General features: G+C 37.8%; 1 protein-coding gene across 2 annotated transcripts in view; it reads left to right on the top strand.

Moving 5' to 3' along the window:
* Positions 1-11,758, top strand: part of KPNA3 (karyopherin subunit alpha 3) — a 54,503-nt gene extending 42,745 nt beyond the window's left edge. The window contains exons 10-17 of one of the 2 annotated variants that reach the window (XM_086771873.1): positions 1,062-1,106; positions 3,639-3,770; positions 4,934-5,062; positions 6,782-6,886; positions 7,020-7,091; positions 7,192-7,354; positions 8,315-8,409; positions 11,105-11,758. In XM_086771873.1, the coding sequence (XP_086627999.1) occupies positions 1,062-1,106; positions 3,639-3,770; positions 4,934-5,062; positions 6,782-6,886; positions 7,020-7,091; positions 7,192-7,354; positions 8,315-8,409; positions 11,105-11,203 (840 nt within the window). In that variant the 3' untranslated portion in view covers positions 11,204-11,758. Of the gene's footprint in view, positions 1-1,061; positions 1,107-3,638; positions 3,771-4,933; positions 5,063-6,781; positions 6,887-7,019; positions 7,092-7,191; positions 7,355-8,314; positions 8,410-10,030; positions 10,167-11,104 lie in introns of those variants that run through there. The other variant, XM_086771875.1, reaches the window with a different exon arrangement.
* The last annotated feature ends 4,269 nt before the right edge of the window (positions 11,759-16,027 follow it).

Here is a 16,027-nt window from a genome sequence, read left to right as displayed (position 1 = left end):
TGTTTTTTGCCACTGTCTTGTGCCACTTACCAGTTGTTAAGTGAAGTAATTTGACCAGTTTGATGCTTCTTACTATGGCTGCAATAAAGGTATTTGTAACATCTGAAACTGAGTAAGACTGAAGACTGATGAGCCATATATTAAAATGGACCCAACAAAAAATTAGCATGCTAGAAAGTGTTAACATACTCAGCATTTCATGGTTTTATCAAAAAAGGCTATGAACGCGATTCTGTATATAGAAGTATTTAAATGTAATTATTTTCAATAAAAGGAAATGTAAGTAAACTAGTGAATGTAGTGTAGTTTGTGTTTCGACTAACTGTGATCATGCAGTCAAGTCCCCACTTGAGAAGAGGAGCATCTAAAAATCCCTTTAAACTGGTGAACAGAGCAAATGTGGTGTTTATAGAGTAGGCACAGCTAGTAAAGTGATGCTATTTGACTAGTACTATAGTTGTAATGTATACAAATTTCTTTATTTTAAGATAAATTCCAAAGTGGAGATACAGTTTTTGAAGCCTTGTCAATTATAATATTGTTAGCAACTAAACTTTAGTGGAATTTTAAAAATGAAGCAGAGAACAGGGAAACTTTTACAAGTAATATTTTACCAAATAAAAAACCCTCTTCTAAGCAGTCTTGTAATCGCTCAATTTTATATTTTCTCCATACATGAATACAAAAATAAAAGTTTGCTTTAATCTGAGATAGTTTTATATCTTGATATGAGGCAAATGATTTTTACTATATTGTGTGATAACAAAGCTTTCAAGATAGCAGGAGGATGTCTTATCTCCGTCGATAGCTTGCTTTCCCTCAAAATACAGTCTGTTCTCTGTGTGTCTTTGAAATATAGAACTGTCTTATATTTTTACAATTTTTAAATATTTTATATATATATAAATACACATATTTTGAGGCAATGACCACCGGCTGGAAAGTATGTGAATGCAATATGCTAATGCAGTGTCAAGCTAAGCTTTGTGACTGCAGTACTTGGATTCATGATTGTACAGCTAATTTTATTCTGCTGTAATGACTGATGAACTTCTTTTCAGATTTTGCCAGCATTGTGTGTTCTCATTTACCATACAGATATAAACGTAAGTAATTTCTAAAGTTTTAGATATTTAGATTCTTTGTTTTCTCTAGAGAGAAAATGCTGCAAGATTGTGTTTATGTGGCAAACTTGGTTTTGTGTGTTAATTTATATATAATTAAGTAGTAAATGCACAATTAAATATGAAGAGTAATATAATTGTAGTCATTCAGAGGATGAAAAGAAAGTGCAAACACCATTTCTGAAATCTCTTCTCTAGAAGTATTTTTTATCCTTTACATTAGAAACTACAATTTAAAAAATCCTATCTTGCGGAATTGAGCCTTGGAAGTTTAAAGTGCCAGCTTTACCATCAGCTTCACTTCAATTCTGCCCTAATTTATAATTTTGCATAGATGATATATAATGCACATGTAGAAAAAAAATGTAATTCTATATATCATTTCAATCAAATATTGTGATCATATGGGTAAACCTGACTTTTGTAACCTGTTCGGTGCCTGACTTTGCAACCTGCTTAACTAAGAAAGTCACATACAAAAATATGCTTAAATAAACAGCAAAATCCATTGTTTTGTGGCACCTTTGTCAACTTTTCTTCAGTTTTTTAATACTAACCCTTCAGTATTTCCCACCTTCCTAATCTATGAATTTACATATATTTTCTGAGTAAAGTGCTAGAGGGGTGGACTTCCTTCCTGAAGTCTTATATTGGGACTTCAGGAATAAAGATCTGTGTTAAGTAAGGGATACTGAGCTGCTCTTCTCCTGTCAGGACTTTGTAATGTCTTTGGCTCTTGCTCCCTATAGTGATCCTTCAATTCAGGGAAGCAGGAATTGAACCCTTGTGGTAGGTTTGGGTATAGAGCATAAGACTGGTGGAACTGTCTTTCGTTACTTCCACGCTGTGGTAGTGGTGTTTCTGCTGCTCTTTTAATAATGAAGTGGGCTTGGCTCCACGAAATATTTGTAAACAGTTTAATTTGGGATTTTGCCAGGGTTTTCCCAGTGTAATATGAGTGGGAGACAGTACATGGTGGCTTTCCAATTTGTAAGTTGGACAAACCTGAATGGAAATTCATAGCAAAACCAAACACACTTCTGACCTATAGGCTTTTTTTCCCTGCCAAATTTGAAAGCTTTTGCAAGCAACAATTGTCTGAGAGCTTCTTGAAGTAGATGAGACTGTGATGCCAGGTTTTGACTGATCTCAATTAGGGCACCTGTCTTTTTGATTCTGAGAGTCAGGTGCTAGTTTGGAGGTACCAGTCTGGTCCCAGCCTCTCTGTACTGGAACAGCAAACCTATCTTTGGAGATGAGTCAGTGATGCAGGTAGGTCAGCCAACAGTCCTGTGAGCACTTCTGGCAGCTGCTGCTCTAGTCACCAACAGGGCTGTGGGGCAGCAAACTGGTGAGGCACCATTTCACTGCTTCTCCTGTGATACTGGCTCCACTGCAGCACATTCTACTGTCCCTGTGGGGTTAGCTGGTGAGGGCAGCAGCAGGCTGTTGTGAGAAATCACTAGGTCTGTGCTGTCTGGTGGCTGGAGCTGAGTGGAGGCAGCCTGTGGCTCAGGACTTGTGTTTCAATGCTGTGGTATTTAGCTATCTTAATAGCTGGAAATTTTAAATGGTTATCTGTTTTAAAAGTAGAGTAGATTTAGGTAGCTCAACAGATCATATCCTCAGTGGGGTCCAGATTTCTCTTTCTGCAGTTCCTAACGCCTCTAAGCAATAGGATATATCTCTTTCTGCTGGCTTTGTTTCTGCTTCAGATACTACCTTTCAATGACTGTAACTTTTGTACCTTTCTTTTTTTGAGGGCTCTCAAATCAACCTTATCAAGTCTTCGGTGACTTAGTCTTTATTTTCTTTAAGATACTAAGGTTGTCCTGTATGACAGTAATTTCTCTGCGGGTTTTCGCTTTTCTCAACAGTTGCCAACTTACAATAGTTGCTGGTGCTTCAGTTGGTATAAGAACTCCTTTCCTTTGCTGTGGATTTTAATCTTAATATGAAGGCAAAAAAAGGCATACATTCAGAATACTTCTGCAGTTTCACTTCAGAACTGCGCTATGGATGAGAAATGCTAAGGTGTAGACAGATGGATTAGTGACTAAGGAGACTTAGGTATTCCATAATCAAAAGATAGCACAGCTAACAAATCGTAGGAGTGGTAGGAGTCGTTATTTTCTGCAGAAAGTTACTAGCACAACTACTTACCTGAGCTGGTTGTCTTTGACATGCAAATCAAGCCCAACAGTTTACCTTTGTGAGATGCTGTATGTTGTCACTGTATGCACCAAAATGTGGTATCTAATTAAAAGATTTTTGAGAGAGAACATACAGAAATTATTATTATTATGGAACAAATGGCCCCAGTTTTCATAGCTGTACATAATAATCTAACATTTTACTAATTAGGTCTCATCGTAATATTTTCATTTTTCCTGTAGCTATATTGCATGCTCTTTTTTTTCCTCCCAGACATGTGGAATGTTAATCATTAAATTAAGACTCCATTATATGGATTTTACTGTTCAATGTGTAAACCATGCTCTTTCCAATTTGTAGATTCTTGTGGACACTGTTTGGGCTTTGTCCTACTTAACAGACGGTGGGAATGAACAGATACAAATGGTGATTGATTCAGGAGTTGTACCTTTTCTAGTTCCCCTTCTGAGTCATCAGGAGGTTAAAGTTCAAGTAAGTCTGGTTCAGTTGCTATTGAATAGTTCTTTGTAAGCTATTTTCTAAAAAAGGTACCTTTAGAGTATTTATTAGTGGAGTACTGAGATGAGCATTTATAGCTACGTTTGTTGCAGGTATACCTGAACAAAAAAGTCTTACCAACACTGGGGAAAAAATAGTATTAAAATGAAAGAAAACTCAAACAAAACAGTTCTAATATAGTTTTAAGTAAAGTGACAGGTTAACCATTAACTTCCATTCTGTGATTTCCAAGGGTGCTTTCCTTTTGTAGTCCTAAAATATTTAATGACAACAGATTTTACATTTTCCAGAATTCAAGTTATATACACTCTTTTCTGTTGCTGCATACATGATTGTGCATATTCTGTCTGAATAGCTCTTGGAAATCAATTAATATTTGGGGACCTTTTGAATGCTAAAATATTTGTAGATGCTGAGTCCTTTTCGTAAAGTCAATTTCTAATTAGCTACAAAAGGAAGGTTAACTGAGCTTGTTTGATTAATCTTGAAGGTAAAGGGAAACTAAAAGTTACTTAATGTGTACCTGATTTTTATAAACCAGCCTTTGTAACTGGGAGCTTTTTTATGTATGTGTGCATTTGTCATGTTTGTTTAGTTTGTACTTTGAGACGTGGCTGTCTTGAAATTTGTAAGACTAGTTGACTTGATGAAAAGGAGTCTCTCCAGTATTCTGCCACTTGTAAAGCATTTACTAACCAATACATAAAGTCCATTTCTGAAAATTAACTGTGAGTCAATTAGAAAAAAAATAGTTGCGGGTTTTTTAATTCTGTAGTGGAAGGCTGAACAGAGAAGCAAGCAACCTTGGCAGACATAGTCAAAGCCTAGAAACAGTTAATGTAATTGATCAGATACATGAGGAATTAACTCTTCTATTGTTTTACTATTTTTTTAATTTCTAATCTTTACACTTTTTGAGTTGAGCTGTGGTGCATCTATTCAGTAAAATGCTGTACTGTGTGGTATTGTTTTGATGAAACAGTACTCATTTTTAGGATGTAGCTCAGAGGATGAAGTGCTGAACTGTATTTTGCAAAGTGCTTTTATAAAGAGATGTCTTAAAATGATCTCTGTTTTAGCATAAGTAACAGCAATGTCTTTAACATGCAATTTTTGTTTCCATTTTCAATACTCAGACAGCAGCACTGAGAGCAGTAGGCAACATAGTAACTGGTACTGATGAACAGACACAAGTTGTTCTCAACTGTGATGTTTTGTCTTATTTCCCGAATCTCCTGACACATCCAAAAGAGAAAATAAATAAGGTATGATTTGTTTCTCCCTAACTTAATGGGTTTTTAAAAGAAATAAAATAGTAGTCTGTAGCATATTGCACAGAAGAGCTTCTTACAGTTATTATTTCCAGCAGGTAAGCAATTTTGTAAAAAGACACAGCCTTTGAGGCTGATGCTTACTTAGGGCTAAAGCCAAACAGACATAGGGAGGATCCATGCATTGGTGTTGATGCCTAGTGCTTTTTGGGAGAACTGATGGTTTTTGCTTTGGAGTGTGATACTTCTTCTTAATTTGCAAAGTGAGTAACTGGCTAACTTGCATTACAGCTTTTCATAACTAGAGAGTTACTTTTGTTTGGGTCCAGTGAGCTGAGTAAGATTGATTCAGTTTTTCCACTCCACCTTTTCATAGTGGAGTTTGTTCTCTTATCCATCTTCACCTTGGTGAAAAGGACGTAGGGAGTACCACTGTCCTTTTCTGAAAACTGTCCTACTTCCTTTTGGCAGAGGTAACTTCACTGCTGCAAGGACTAGATGAAATTAGGAGGAGTTAGATGAAATAAAGTTATCAGTGCCCTCTTTTCCAGAGCTGTATTTCATGTTATTTGCATTTTTTTTTAATCATTGTGCCATCTCCCACTGCAAAGATGGAGCTGGCTGAGGAGGAGGCTCTTTTGTTTAGCTTATGTGATTCCCCCACTTAGTGTACCAGTGAGGGGAATCTGTTTGTGAGGATTCTCTGTTTCTTCAGGCCCCGTCAACTGTCAAGAGCTCTGAAGAAGTTATCTTTGACAGTTCAGACTGCTGTGATTTGTTCCTGCCTGCCTTTCTAGCTGTCACACAAGAATGATGAAGAGCTCTTTTGGAATGCCAAGAAAGGAATTATTTTTGTATACGAGGAGTCTAGAAATGCTTTGAGTTTTGTTTTAAGTGTATGTTGTGAGGGGCAAATAGAAATAAAAGCAAGATACATATCCCTAAAAAATGGAAGCCATTATGTTTTCCCCTGCAATATTTATAACTGGCTGTTTGTCCCATCTATTTGTCTTTTACTTAAGATAGGAGCCTTTTTAAGATATTCTGGATTGCCTTGACAAGGATCCCCCTCTGTAACCATGAATTTGTAACTGCCATTAGATAGATGTTAGGTATGCCGATGAACCATCTGAAGGAGATAACTGCTGAGTAAAGTCTTGGGACTGAGAGTCCTGTCTGATACTTGAATGAGCTTTGTGAGCTCCACTTCGTGTTTCAGGAAGAAAACGGGAACCGGAGTTGATCTTCCTTGTACCGGGACAGAAACCTATGACTGAGCTGTCAGTAGTAGGATTACAGGATAAGTCCTTTTTTATATGAGATTTTACCAGTTTTCTATTTCTTTGCAAAACTAATTGAAAGATTAAAACATGGCTGTGACTCCAGCAGTGCAAAGTGGCTAAAAGGTTCGAGTCAGTATTGTTCCTGATGTATGAAAACACTCCTTGTGTAAGCAGTAATCTGGCCTTGTGAATTAATCATATCGATTTTATATTGATCCCCTGGATGTTTGGCTTTCACAGTGCAATAAAAGTTTTTGTGCTAGAAGTGCTATTGGGAAGAAAACCTGGAGATTCTGTTTAGTGATTGGTCATGGTATGATTTTAGGTTTTGAGGTTGGGTTTCGTTTTTTGTTTTTTGTTTTTTGTTTTTTTTTTAATCTATTGAATAGTTTTTAAAAGTGTTTTGCTTTTTTGTTTTGTCCAATTGTAGGAAGCAGTTTGGTTCCTTTCCAATATCACAGCAGGAAACCAGCAACAAGTTCAGGCTGTAATAGATGCTGGGCTAATCCCTATGATCATACACCAGCTGGCTAAGGTCAGTCAAACCATCAGCTATGAAAGCTGTCATCCTCTTTTTATAAATCTGACATGAGGACACTGATTTTTAATAATAAGCTTGACAGATGTTTCCATGCTGATTTTAATGAGCTATTAATTTTATTTTTCAGGGGGACTTTGGAACACAAAAGGAAGCTGCTTGGGCAATTAGCAATTTGACAATAAGTGGGAGAAAAGATCAGGTATGTGTAGTGGGATTTCAAATTGTCACTAAAACGTTGCACATGCAGCCATTTTAAGAAGCATGATGTTGAAAGCACTTTTTTTTTTAAAATTATTTAGGTTGAATACCTTGTACAGCAAAATGTAATCCCACCATTCTGCAATCTACTCTCAGTAAAGGATTCTCAAGTGGTACAGGTGGTGCTGGATGGTCTGAAAAACATCCTGATAATGGCTGGTGATGAGGCTAGCACAATAGCTGAAATTATAGAAGAGTGTGGAGGTAAGTGCTTATTAGACTTCAAAAAAAAATAATTTGCTGGATATTACTCTCTCTTCCACTCACTGCTATTGATGTTTAGTACAGCATTTTTTTTACTATAGGCTATTTGAATAAGCAAGTGAGACTTTTTTAATGAGATAAATGACTTTTTTTCTGTTTAGTTTAGTTTAGGGATTGTCATGTTGGAGGCAATTGTTGAAGGATCTTTCTGTAGCTTAGGTATTTTCTAGGTTTAAATGAGAATTGTACTACTTTTTATTTGATTATTTGATCTACTTCATTCTGTGATAAAACACACAATTCTTGCTTTAGTTTATTGTCTTGGAAACAGTTGTTAGGATCGTAATTTCATTACAGACTAAAGCAAGATGAAAAGTCAGGCTTTTGGATATTGCAGTCCAAGTTTTAACACATGCTAATTAATGTATTATAGTAAGAAACAGTAAAGGGATATTTAAGAAGTTACTGTGCTGGAAATTTTTCCCTTGTATTATGCCATATTCAGATTGAAAATGGAACTAGGGTTTTAAGCTGCTCTCGGTGTGAGGCTGTGTCGCCTTGTTGTTTTAAACTCTTATGCAACACACAAATTAAGCCACTTCCTTTTGGTGATACACAGAAAGCACAATGGCTGGAACAAAAACTATGTAGTAGCTTATGTATGTAGTACATACAATGTATGTATGTACTATGTTTTCTAAAAACAGAGAAGGTTCTGTTATTCCTTCTTCATAAAATCTGATACTCCATGGCATGCAAAGGTTCACAAACTACTTTTTTTCTGTCTTAGAGACAAAGATAGCTGTTGTGTTAGACAATATTTGCAAATGTAGCTACATCTTTCCTAGTGTCTTTCAATAGTAATGGTTTTTTTTTTTCTTAGTTTAGTTTTTTTCAAAATAGTCAGTAATTCACTTCAGTTTAAACTTTTAAAACTCTTCTCCATTTTCTTTTATCCAGGGTTAGAGAAAATTGAAGCCTTGCAACAGCATGAGAATGAAGACATTTATAAACTAGCATTTGAAATCATAGATCAGTATTTCTCTGGCGATGATGTAAGTATGCCAAAGATTGAAGAGTGTATGCGCTGTGCTGTTAGCCTAGTTAAGTACATTGCCATTGTTTCTCACTTCCAATGAACATAGGTTATCTGGGAAGTCAGTTTTCACGCTCCTTTTTCAGCATAGCTTCTCTTAATTGAAAGTCTTTGAAGAATTTCTCAATACCAAGAATTTTCTTTAGTAACATCAAGATGACTACTCTGGTTTTGTCTAATAAATTGATTCACGCTGACGTAATTCTGTCACACTGACGTGTAAATTGACTTGTGATTAGAATCTAAACAGTTCTCTGGCTCTCCTTTTTACTTTCTCATACATCAGTCTTTGGAGTGGGGGGTGGATCCTTACTTTCAGATAGATTACTGTATTTTGAGCTCTGTAGTTGCTCAGTCTGGGTTCTGCCTTGAAAAGAGTCATCAAAACTGTAACACTTTCTGCAACTGATTGATCTAGACCATCTGATATTTTGTTGTATCCTGATTAGGTGTTTTGACCCTTTGGGTTCTAGCTCTTTCTGCTACTGGCTGCTTGTGAGTGCCTCAGAAGCACTTCAACAAGCAATTTGAAGACAAATAATAATTACCTTTTCTAGGCCATCCAGGGTGTCTGTAGTTCTGCAGCCTAGCAGAACTGTGTCATCAGTTCTTGTCTTAAATCAAACTATCCATATAGGAGCTCTAACTTTAAGGCTGATTAATTTTCAATTCATGAGTCCATCATGTGATTGCAAAGTTAGTCACCAGAAGTTAAGATAGATGGAAAGTTCCCTATGCGTGTAATGATTCTGTCAGTAGTTTCTAATAGTCCCCATATTGGCTCTGAGACTCCTGTAGCTAACAACAGTCTAGTTGATGTGGGTGGAAGAATATCCCTTTGGAGGTCAGTACTCCCTTCTATGCATTTAATTTTTACATAAACTAATGCAATTTAATCTATGCTTGATTTGCTGAATTTATCTTCTTTACTCACGAGCAAAATTTTACTTTAGATTATTATTTATGCTGTTACCATGCTTTCTGGGGCTTCTGAAACTCAAATTGTAGAAATTCCATGATTGGGAGATAGGAGTTAAAACATAAAACCAGACAAATTTTCAGGCAGTAACTATAAGTAGGAAAAGAACCCTTGTTGTTTGAGGACTGGTACAAAAAAAAAAACTAGGGGGGGGGAAAAATCCAAATTGCCCTAGGGAGACAGGAGACTGGTTATGTTAGCCTGCTTGGCAGTGTTAGGATTGACTGCTCAGGAGTATTCCTGCCTTCTGTCACTTCAGGATCTTCTGTATTCTCCTGAGATATTGCTGGCTATCAGATATCTCTTCATTGTTAATCCCATCTGCTCCTTTGCTAAGCCCTGAAAAGTGCACTGGCATGTACTCTAGGACCAGTATTAATGGCTTCCTGACTTAAATTTATTGTGTTAAAGGTGTGTGAACTTAGGTAACTTTACTTTGTAGTACCCCTGCAGAAGGCAGAAGTGCTGATTTGTCAACTCACAAATATTTTGCAAAGCATTCTGAAACCAGATTCAATCTTCATTTGGGCATGACATGCCCATTCTTCTTCCTGAGGATTGCTGCTGTCACCAAAGGCCTTAATCTCTCCCTCCAATTTAGGTATTGTCACCCAAAGTAAAGAGAAACAAAGATTTTAGGTGAGTCAGTTCTGATGTCCACACTACTCCAAGGCCAGATCTCAGAAAGCTATTTAGACCCCCCACACAAGGGCTCTTACCTGCTTCAGAATGATGCATGGTTTGAAATGAGGCACATTTGTAGAGGTAGGGTGTTCAGAGGATAGATTTGGAGGAGGGACAGGTAGGGTATGAAGTTGTGCGTGTTGATGCTACGTGACGATGTTATTTGCTGTTCCTAGAGGCAGTAAATACCTGCCTTCTGACAGCTCCGAGGAAGTTGGGTGAAGTTGGATACTGATGCCTTTTACAATGAGGGTTGTAGAGCACTGGAACAGGTTGCCCAGAGAGGTGGTGGATGCCCCATCCCTCGAAACGTTCAAGGCCACGTTGGATGAGGCTCTGAGCAACCTGATCTGGTTGGGGATGTCCCTGCTCCTTGCAGAGGGGTTGGACTAGATGACCTTTGAAGGTCCCTTCCAATCCAAACCCTTCTATGATTCTCTATCTACAGAGTAACAAAGTACTTTTGGTTTAAAAAAAAATTCAAATTGTGCTTATGAGAACTATTTAAAATGCCTCTGAAATGAGTAATTCTAAATCCTTCAGATTCTGATAGGAGATACCGAATACTCTTTTAAGCTTTATATAAGTATTTCTATCAGCGGCTGATAAAAATTATTTTCATGTTGAAAGAAAATGGGAGAAAGTATGAAACTAATTTTGGAATTCACAACTAGTGATTAGCCAGCTCCAGAAGTACTAAAAATTTGCACTGAAAATTAAATTGCACAGCTAAAATAGCAACTGCTTTGACCAAGCAGCAACCCAGTCTCTAACCAGTTCAGTTCTCTGTTTCCCTAATGGTATTAGAGCAGACTTGAGGTCTTGTTCTTTTTAAACATATTTGAAGAATTGAATTGGAAAAACTGATCTAATTTCATTGCACTAATATTTAAGGACAGAAGAAAAGGTGAACGTTTGTGAATCTCCGCTGTGTGTACTGAATGGTGCAGGGAATTGGCCTCTCATGTATTTTTGTTGTTGTATTTTATAGATCGATGAAGATCCCAGTCTCATTCCTGAAGCCACTCAAGGAGGTACTTACAACTTTGACCCAACGGCCAACCTTCAAACGAAAGAATTTAATTTTTGAGTTCAAAAAAAGTGCAGCTTCTCTGTCCCACACCAGTATGAAGCACCACCAGATGGCTACCAAGTGAAGAAACAAAAGGCTCCAAGACACACATGCCTCTTCGTTTTGATGCTTCTAAAGCAAGCCATGTATCGGTCACTTTGCAGTTGCCAAACGTCACTATCACATGGACTGTAAATGCATATGCATGATCTCTTAAACTGATTCAGAATTCTTTTTAACAGTCCCAACTACCTTTTTTTTGCCTTTTTCCTGGTGCCACATGCTGACAACCGCAATCTGCAGTTTTGTTAAGAATATTCCATAGTGGTGGCACATTGGCTTTCCACGGAAAAGTAGCTTCTTTGGAAAATGGTGCGCTGTGGATCAAGACACTTTGGTATGATGCGTACATTTTGGAAGACTTTACAGGGGCCCAGTTTGCTCTGAGCCTCCATCATCGTCCTCCACAAACATATTTTCATATACTTTATGTGGAAGAATAGATTCAAAAATGCAAGCCAAATGAAATTCATTGGTGAAACTGAAATAAAAGTAACTTAAAAAAAAAAAAAACTTGGCAATTGATTAAACACTTAAGTTTAAAACAAACAAAAAAAACTACTTCAGCTATCAGTAATTGATGTGTGTTCATTAACTGCCTCAGAAACCAGGGTTGGAGAATGAACTATAGATTTGGACTGGTAAAGCTTTTGCCATTATACCTAATTTTTGAGAACAGCGAGCCCTATTTGACCACTCACTTCAGCCTGTGTGTTCCTGCTGTTTTGAAGTAATCAAATGCTGTGCATGGTATTTTACCTGAGCTACAACCTGTTATGGACTTGAACTTCTGTTTAAGCTGAAAGCAAGAGTCCCAGACTGTAGGAAAAAAAAAAAAACAGAAAAAACCTGTCCAAAAATGTATTAGTTAAAAAGAATCTTGCTTTCAACTTTCAGTAGTCAATATATTTTGTTTTAAATTGATAATTGGATATGGTTGATTTATATTGGGTTTAAACTGTGGAGCTTTCATGTTTACTGTAATTTAGTCTTAAACTATTTTTTACTTAGTAACCAGTGCTTATGATGATGTGGTTGGCAACAAACCAGCAACTACTTAGAAGCGTCATAAAAGCTTCATTCTTGGAGTATTGGAAGAGTAATTCAGAAAATTAGTCTCAAATCTTATTCACATGAAAAAAAAGATGGAAACTGGTTGATGTGTGAGGCTGTATGGAAGCTGCCGTTACTCAGCATAAACCTGATGTGCAGCGCACATTAAATAACTTTACGTGAGGGATGTGAGGTCATTGCTTTTGGAAAATCGTCTGACCCAGTCATTTTCAAAGGGATTTTGGTATTGCTGGGGTGAGGATCGATAATTTTGAAATTCTGTAAGCTATCACACAAACTGGTTTTGTTGCTGTTGTTTACTGGGTGTAATTTCCCAATGCATTGATGTGAAGGGATAGAAAAATCTAAACTAATTTAGTTATTGGATGTGGGTTGTATTTACTGTGATGAAGAAAAGGACAGATGCCATCAGAGCTTTGTGGATCAGCTGTTTTTCCACTGATGAACAACGCATAGCAGGTGTGCATTCATTAAATATATATCTGCCAAGGTGGAGCCACTTTAAAGAGTGAGTTGTCTTGTATCTCAGCTGGATACAAGCGTATGTTTAAACTGCAAGATTTTTACTTGCTAGATAATCTGTTTTAATATAGTGGTTTGGCCTCTGATTATTTATAGGTTTTATAAATTTTAGAATCAATTTCTCTTTAAGGTGGCTCAGATTTTTCAACTCTTGTGCACATAAAATTGAGTTGAAGTTCATTGTGCCTTTTTTCTTTTCCCAAAAGTTGAGTTGAAGCTTCATATGGTAACTGCATCCTATTCACACACTATAGTCTAAAATCTTGAAACTGTGTGGTGTTCGCTAAAAAACTAAACAATAAAAAGTCAAAGTTAGGTAAGGTCACAAAGTTTTTGTGAAATTAGAGTTCCAGCAGATGTTATTGTGAACAAATATTTCCCCCCTTCTAATGCAATTTAGTCTCCCTCTATGCCATATAGACTGACGGTTACCCTGTTCAGCCTGCGCTCACTATTATCCTAGAGATTACATACAAATTGGTATTGAAACAACAGTTTTCCAGTACTGTGAAGATTTGATCCTTTTCTTGCACTCAATGCATTACATTAAAAGTGAACATCGGAGAACTGAGTAAGGCAGGACAAAGCGTTTGCTCAGTTCTTTCTGTTGTGACCTTATCAGCTTTTGATTGGGATTGCACCATTTCATAGTTAATAAAGGAAACAAAGTATATTGCTGCACTTTTACGTTTTCAGAACAGTGTTTAAAATTGCATTGTTTTTATTATTTTTTTAAACTATCAGTTAAAATAGACTAAAACGTTCTTTCAAAGAGGCATCTAAATGTGTTCCTAATTTTGTATATGGGCTTAGGTTTTGTAACCAATAAAAAGCTGCTATCAAATACTATAAAAAATTCAAGAACTTATTTTGAAGATATGAAACTGCTTAGTCTTCATGGATTGAGTTAGGGGTTTTTGTCTTTGACTAGGTATTAGTTAGCAGAACTCTGCATCAAAGTTTGAAGTATGTTACAAAAAATGAATAAAGGAAGCTGTTGCAGTCATCTCTGAAACTTTGGATACTATTGCAGTACAGAGTTCTATAATTTTTAAGGAGATGTTTCCCAAACGTGTACAGGAGGCTGTGGACTGCAGCTGTTCCACGTAGCTATTAAATAGTGACTTCACTTTAAAGCCTTGAAGGTGCGCCATAGAGTCCAGGAACTTTCACAGTCTTTTTCTGCCTCTAGGAATGTCCTTCCCAGGCTCCCAGTGCTAGGCTGATTCCTGGTTGAGCACTAATTTTAAGCTTGTGATGCTGTACAAGCAGGCCCAACTCCTTCTGCCCGGCGTGCCTTGGGATGGGCTGTGCACCAAGACCAGCTTTAGGCAAGAGACTGGCCTTCCATGGCTCACCGCAGCCGGGAGGGATGGCCAGCGTCCCTCACCTCGGGCATCAGTGACCCCATTGGGGTGATGTCTGGGGACAGACTGGAGCTGTCAGAGACTTGCATTGTCCAGCAGCCCCCTAATTAGTACAGCCCTGCTTTAATGACGTGGCAGGACCAGTGTAGGAAAACCTCTTGAACTGTTGGAAGGGTGTCTGTGACTCGGCAGCTGTGGCTTTGCCATGCTTGCTCCCTGTCACTCGGGCGAGTCACCTGGAGGAGCCCCTCTCTCTCCATGGGTAGGCTGATGACAGAGCTGAGCTTCCAGTGCCATATTTAAATCTTTGCAAATGCTTTTCTGTGGAGATACAAAGGATGAAGATTTCAAAAGAACCCACTCCCATTTCCGAAAGCAGTTTAATCTCTTTGGTTCCCTCACCTTTCAGCTGACAAAAATAAACTACTGAATTGTGTTGGGTTTTTTTTCAGCCTGTTAATTGTCCAGCACGTCTTACCTAGATGACTTGAGAGACACTACATTGGAATAAAGGATGCGTTATTTTAAGGGACGTCTTATTTAGGAAGATTTTTTTTTTTTTTTAGAAAAATCTCAGTGGACTGAATTATAGTTCAGGCCCATTTTGTTGTTCTAATCTGATCTATAATGTCCTCTGGATTCTGAGTGTGTTTCAAACTAGTCATTTCTACCAAAGCAGCCTCGTTGTGTTGTGTTCCTTCTCTTTTCTTGCATTAAAAATACTCCTTTTTGTGGCATAATTATGCTTCTATTCAAACATATGTAGGACAACAAATTACGCCAAGCCATTAGAAAGCACTTCTCAGGAAGAAAAGGAAAAAAACATTAGAAAAGGAAAAAGGCAAAGCCTTGGGAGATTTTGCCGCAGGGGTTTGTCATGATTGCCACTGTCACCAGGGTGAGCTGGAACTGCCCGAGCTGCTCAGGGTGGTACGTTAGACTTCAGGTGCCTGCAGACTGCTCAGGAAAATTGCCTCGTGTTAAGAGTTACAAACTAGAGCAGCTTCGCACTTCCCTGATTCTGGTTTGTGTGTACGTTATCCTGCCGCAGAGGCGGTAATGGGTGGTCTGATCTGTGCTGCTGGCTTGGACCCAGAGATCTCCAGCTGCTGCTGCAACAGCGTGAGCAGCTTCCTTTTCAAAGGCGTTCATACATAACACAGCTTTCTTGAGCAGCCTACAAGTTTATAAAGGAACCTAGGAGCTTTTTTTTTTCCAACTGTAGTTATAAATATGTTGAGGACATTGGAGCCTTGTGTATCACACCTAAGAATATTAAAACCATTATTCTTGTGTTTTAAAATGAAGGCTGATGTCTTTACCATCAGCAGTCAAATAGGGTGAATGTCACCCTGCAACCTCAGAGAAAAAAAATTGTGAAGGATTTAGATCCTGTGCAGGAAGGCTCTTCCCTGAACACAGTGAGGGAACTGCAGGAGGAGGTTAGTTTTTAGTTTGCTCAATGTAGATTAAGTAGGGCCCAGGAACACACGAAGAGGTGGAAGATGGATTAACCATCCTCCTCACTAAATGGGGTCCTGCAGAAGACAGTGGTGGTTGGTGTGCTGAGATGAAGCATAAGGGAGCTCATGTACTGTGTCCTAATTATTTGCAAGCGGATCATCTTTAATAGCTTTTTTTTATTTCTTTTTTTTTTTTTAACCCTACCTCATGAAGCCAGATGATCTCCCATGCAAATTCTCTGTACATGAAAAGGGAGGATGAAATTGAAGTATTTTGCCAGTGGCTTCAGCAAGTTCAATTCTAGGTTTGTGCAGGGAGATGCTTAGGGAAGCTGCACCTCTTGCCCTGGGATTAG

This window comes from Chlamydotis macqueenii, chromosome 1, assembly GCF_036417535.1.
Source record: "Chlamydotis macqueenii isolate bChlMac1 chromosome 1, bChlMac1.mat, whole genome shotgun sequence".
Lineage (NCBI taxonomy): Eukaryota > Metazoa > Chordata > Aves > Otidiformes > Otididae > Chlamydotis > Chlamydotis macqueenii.
The sequence above is the reverse complement of the archived record's forward strand: the minus strand, read 5'-3'. Positions and strand labels throughout refer to the sequence as shown.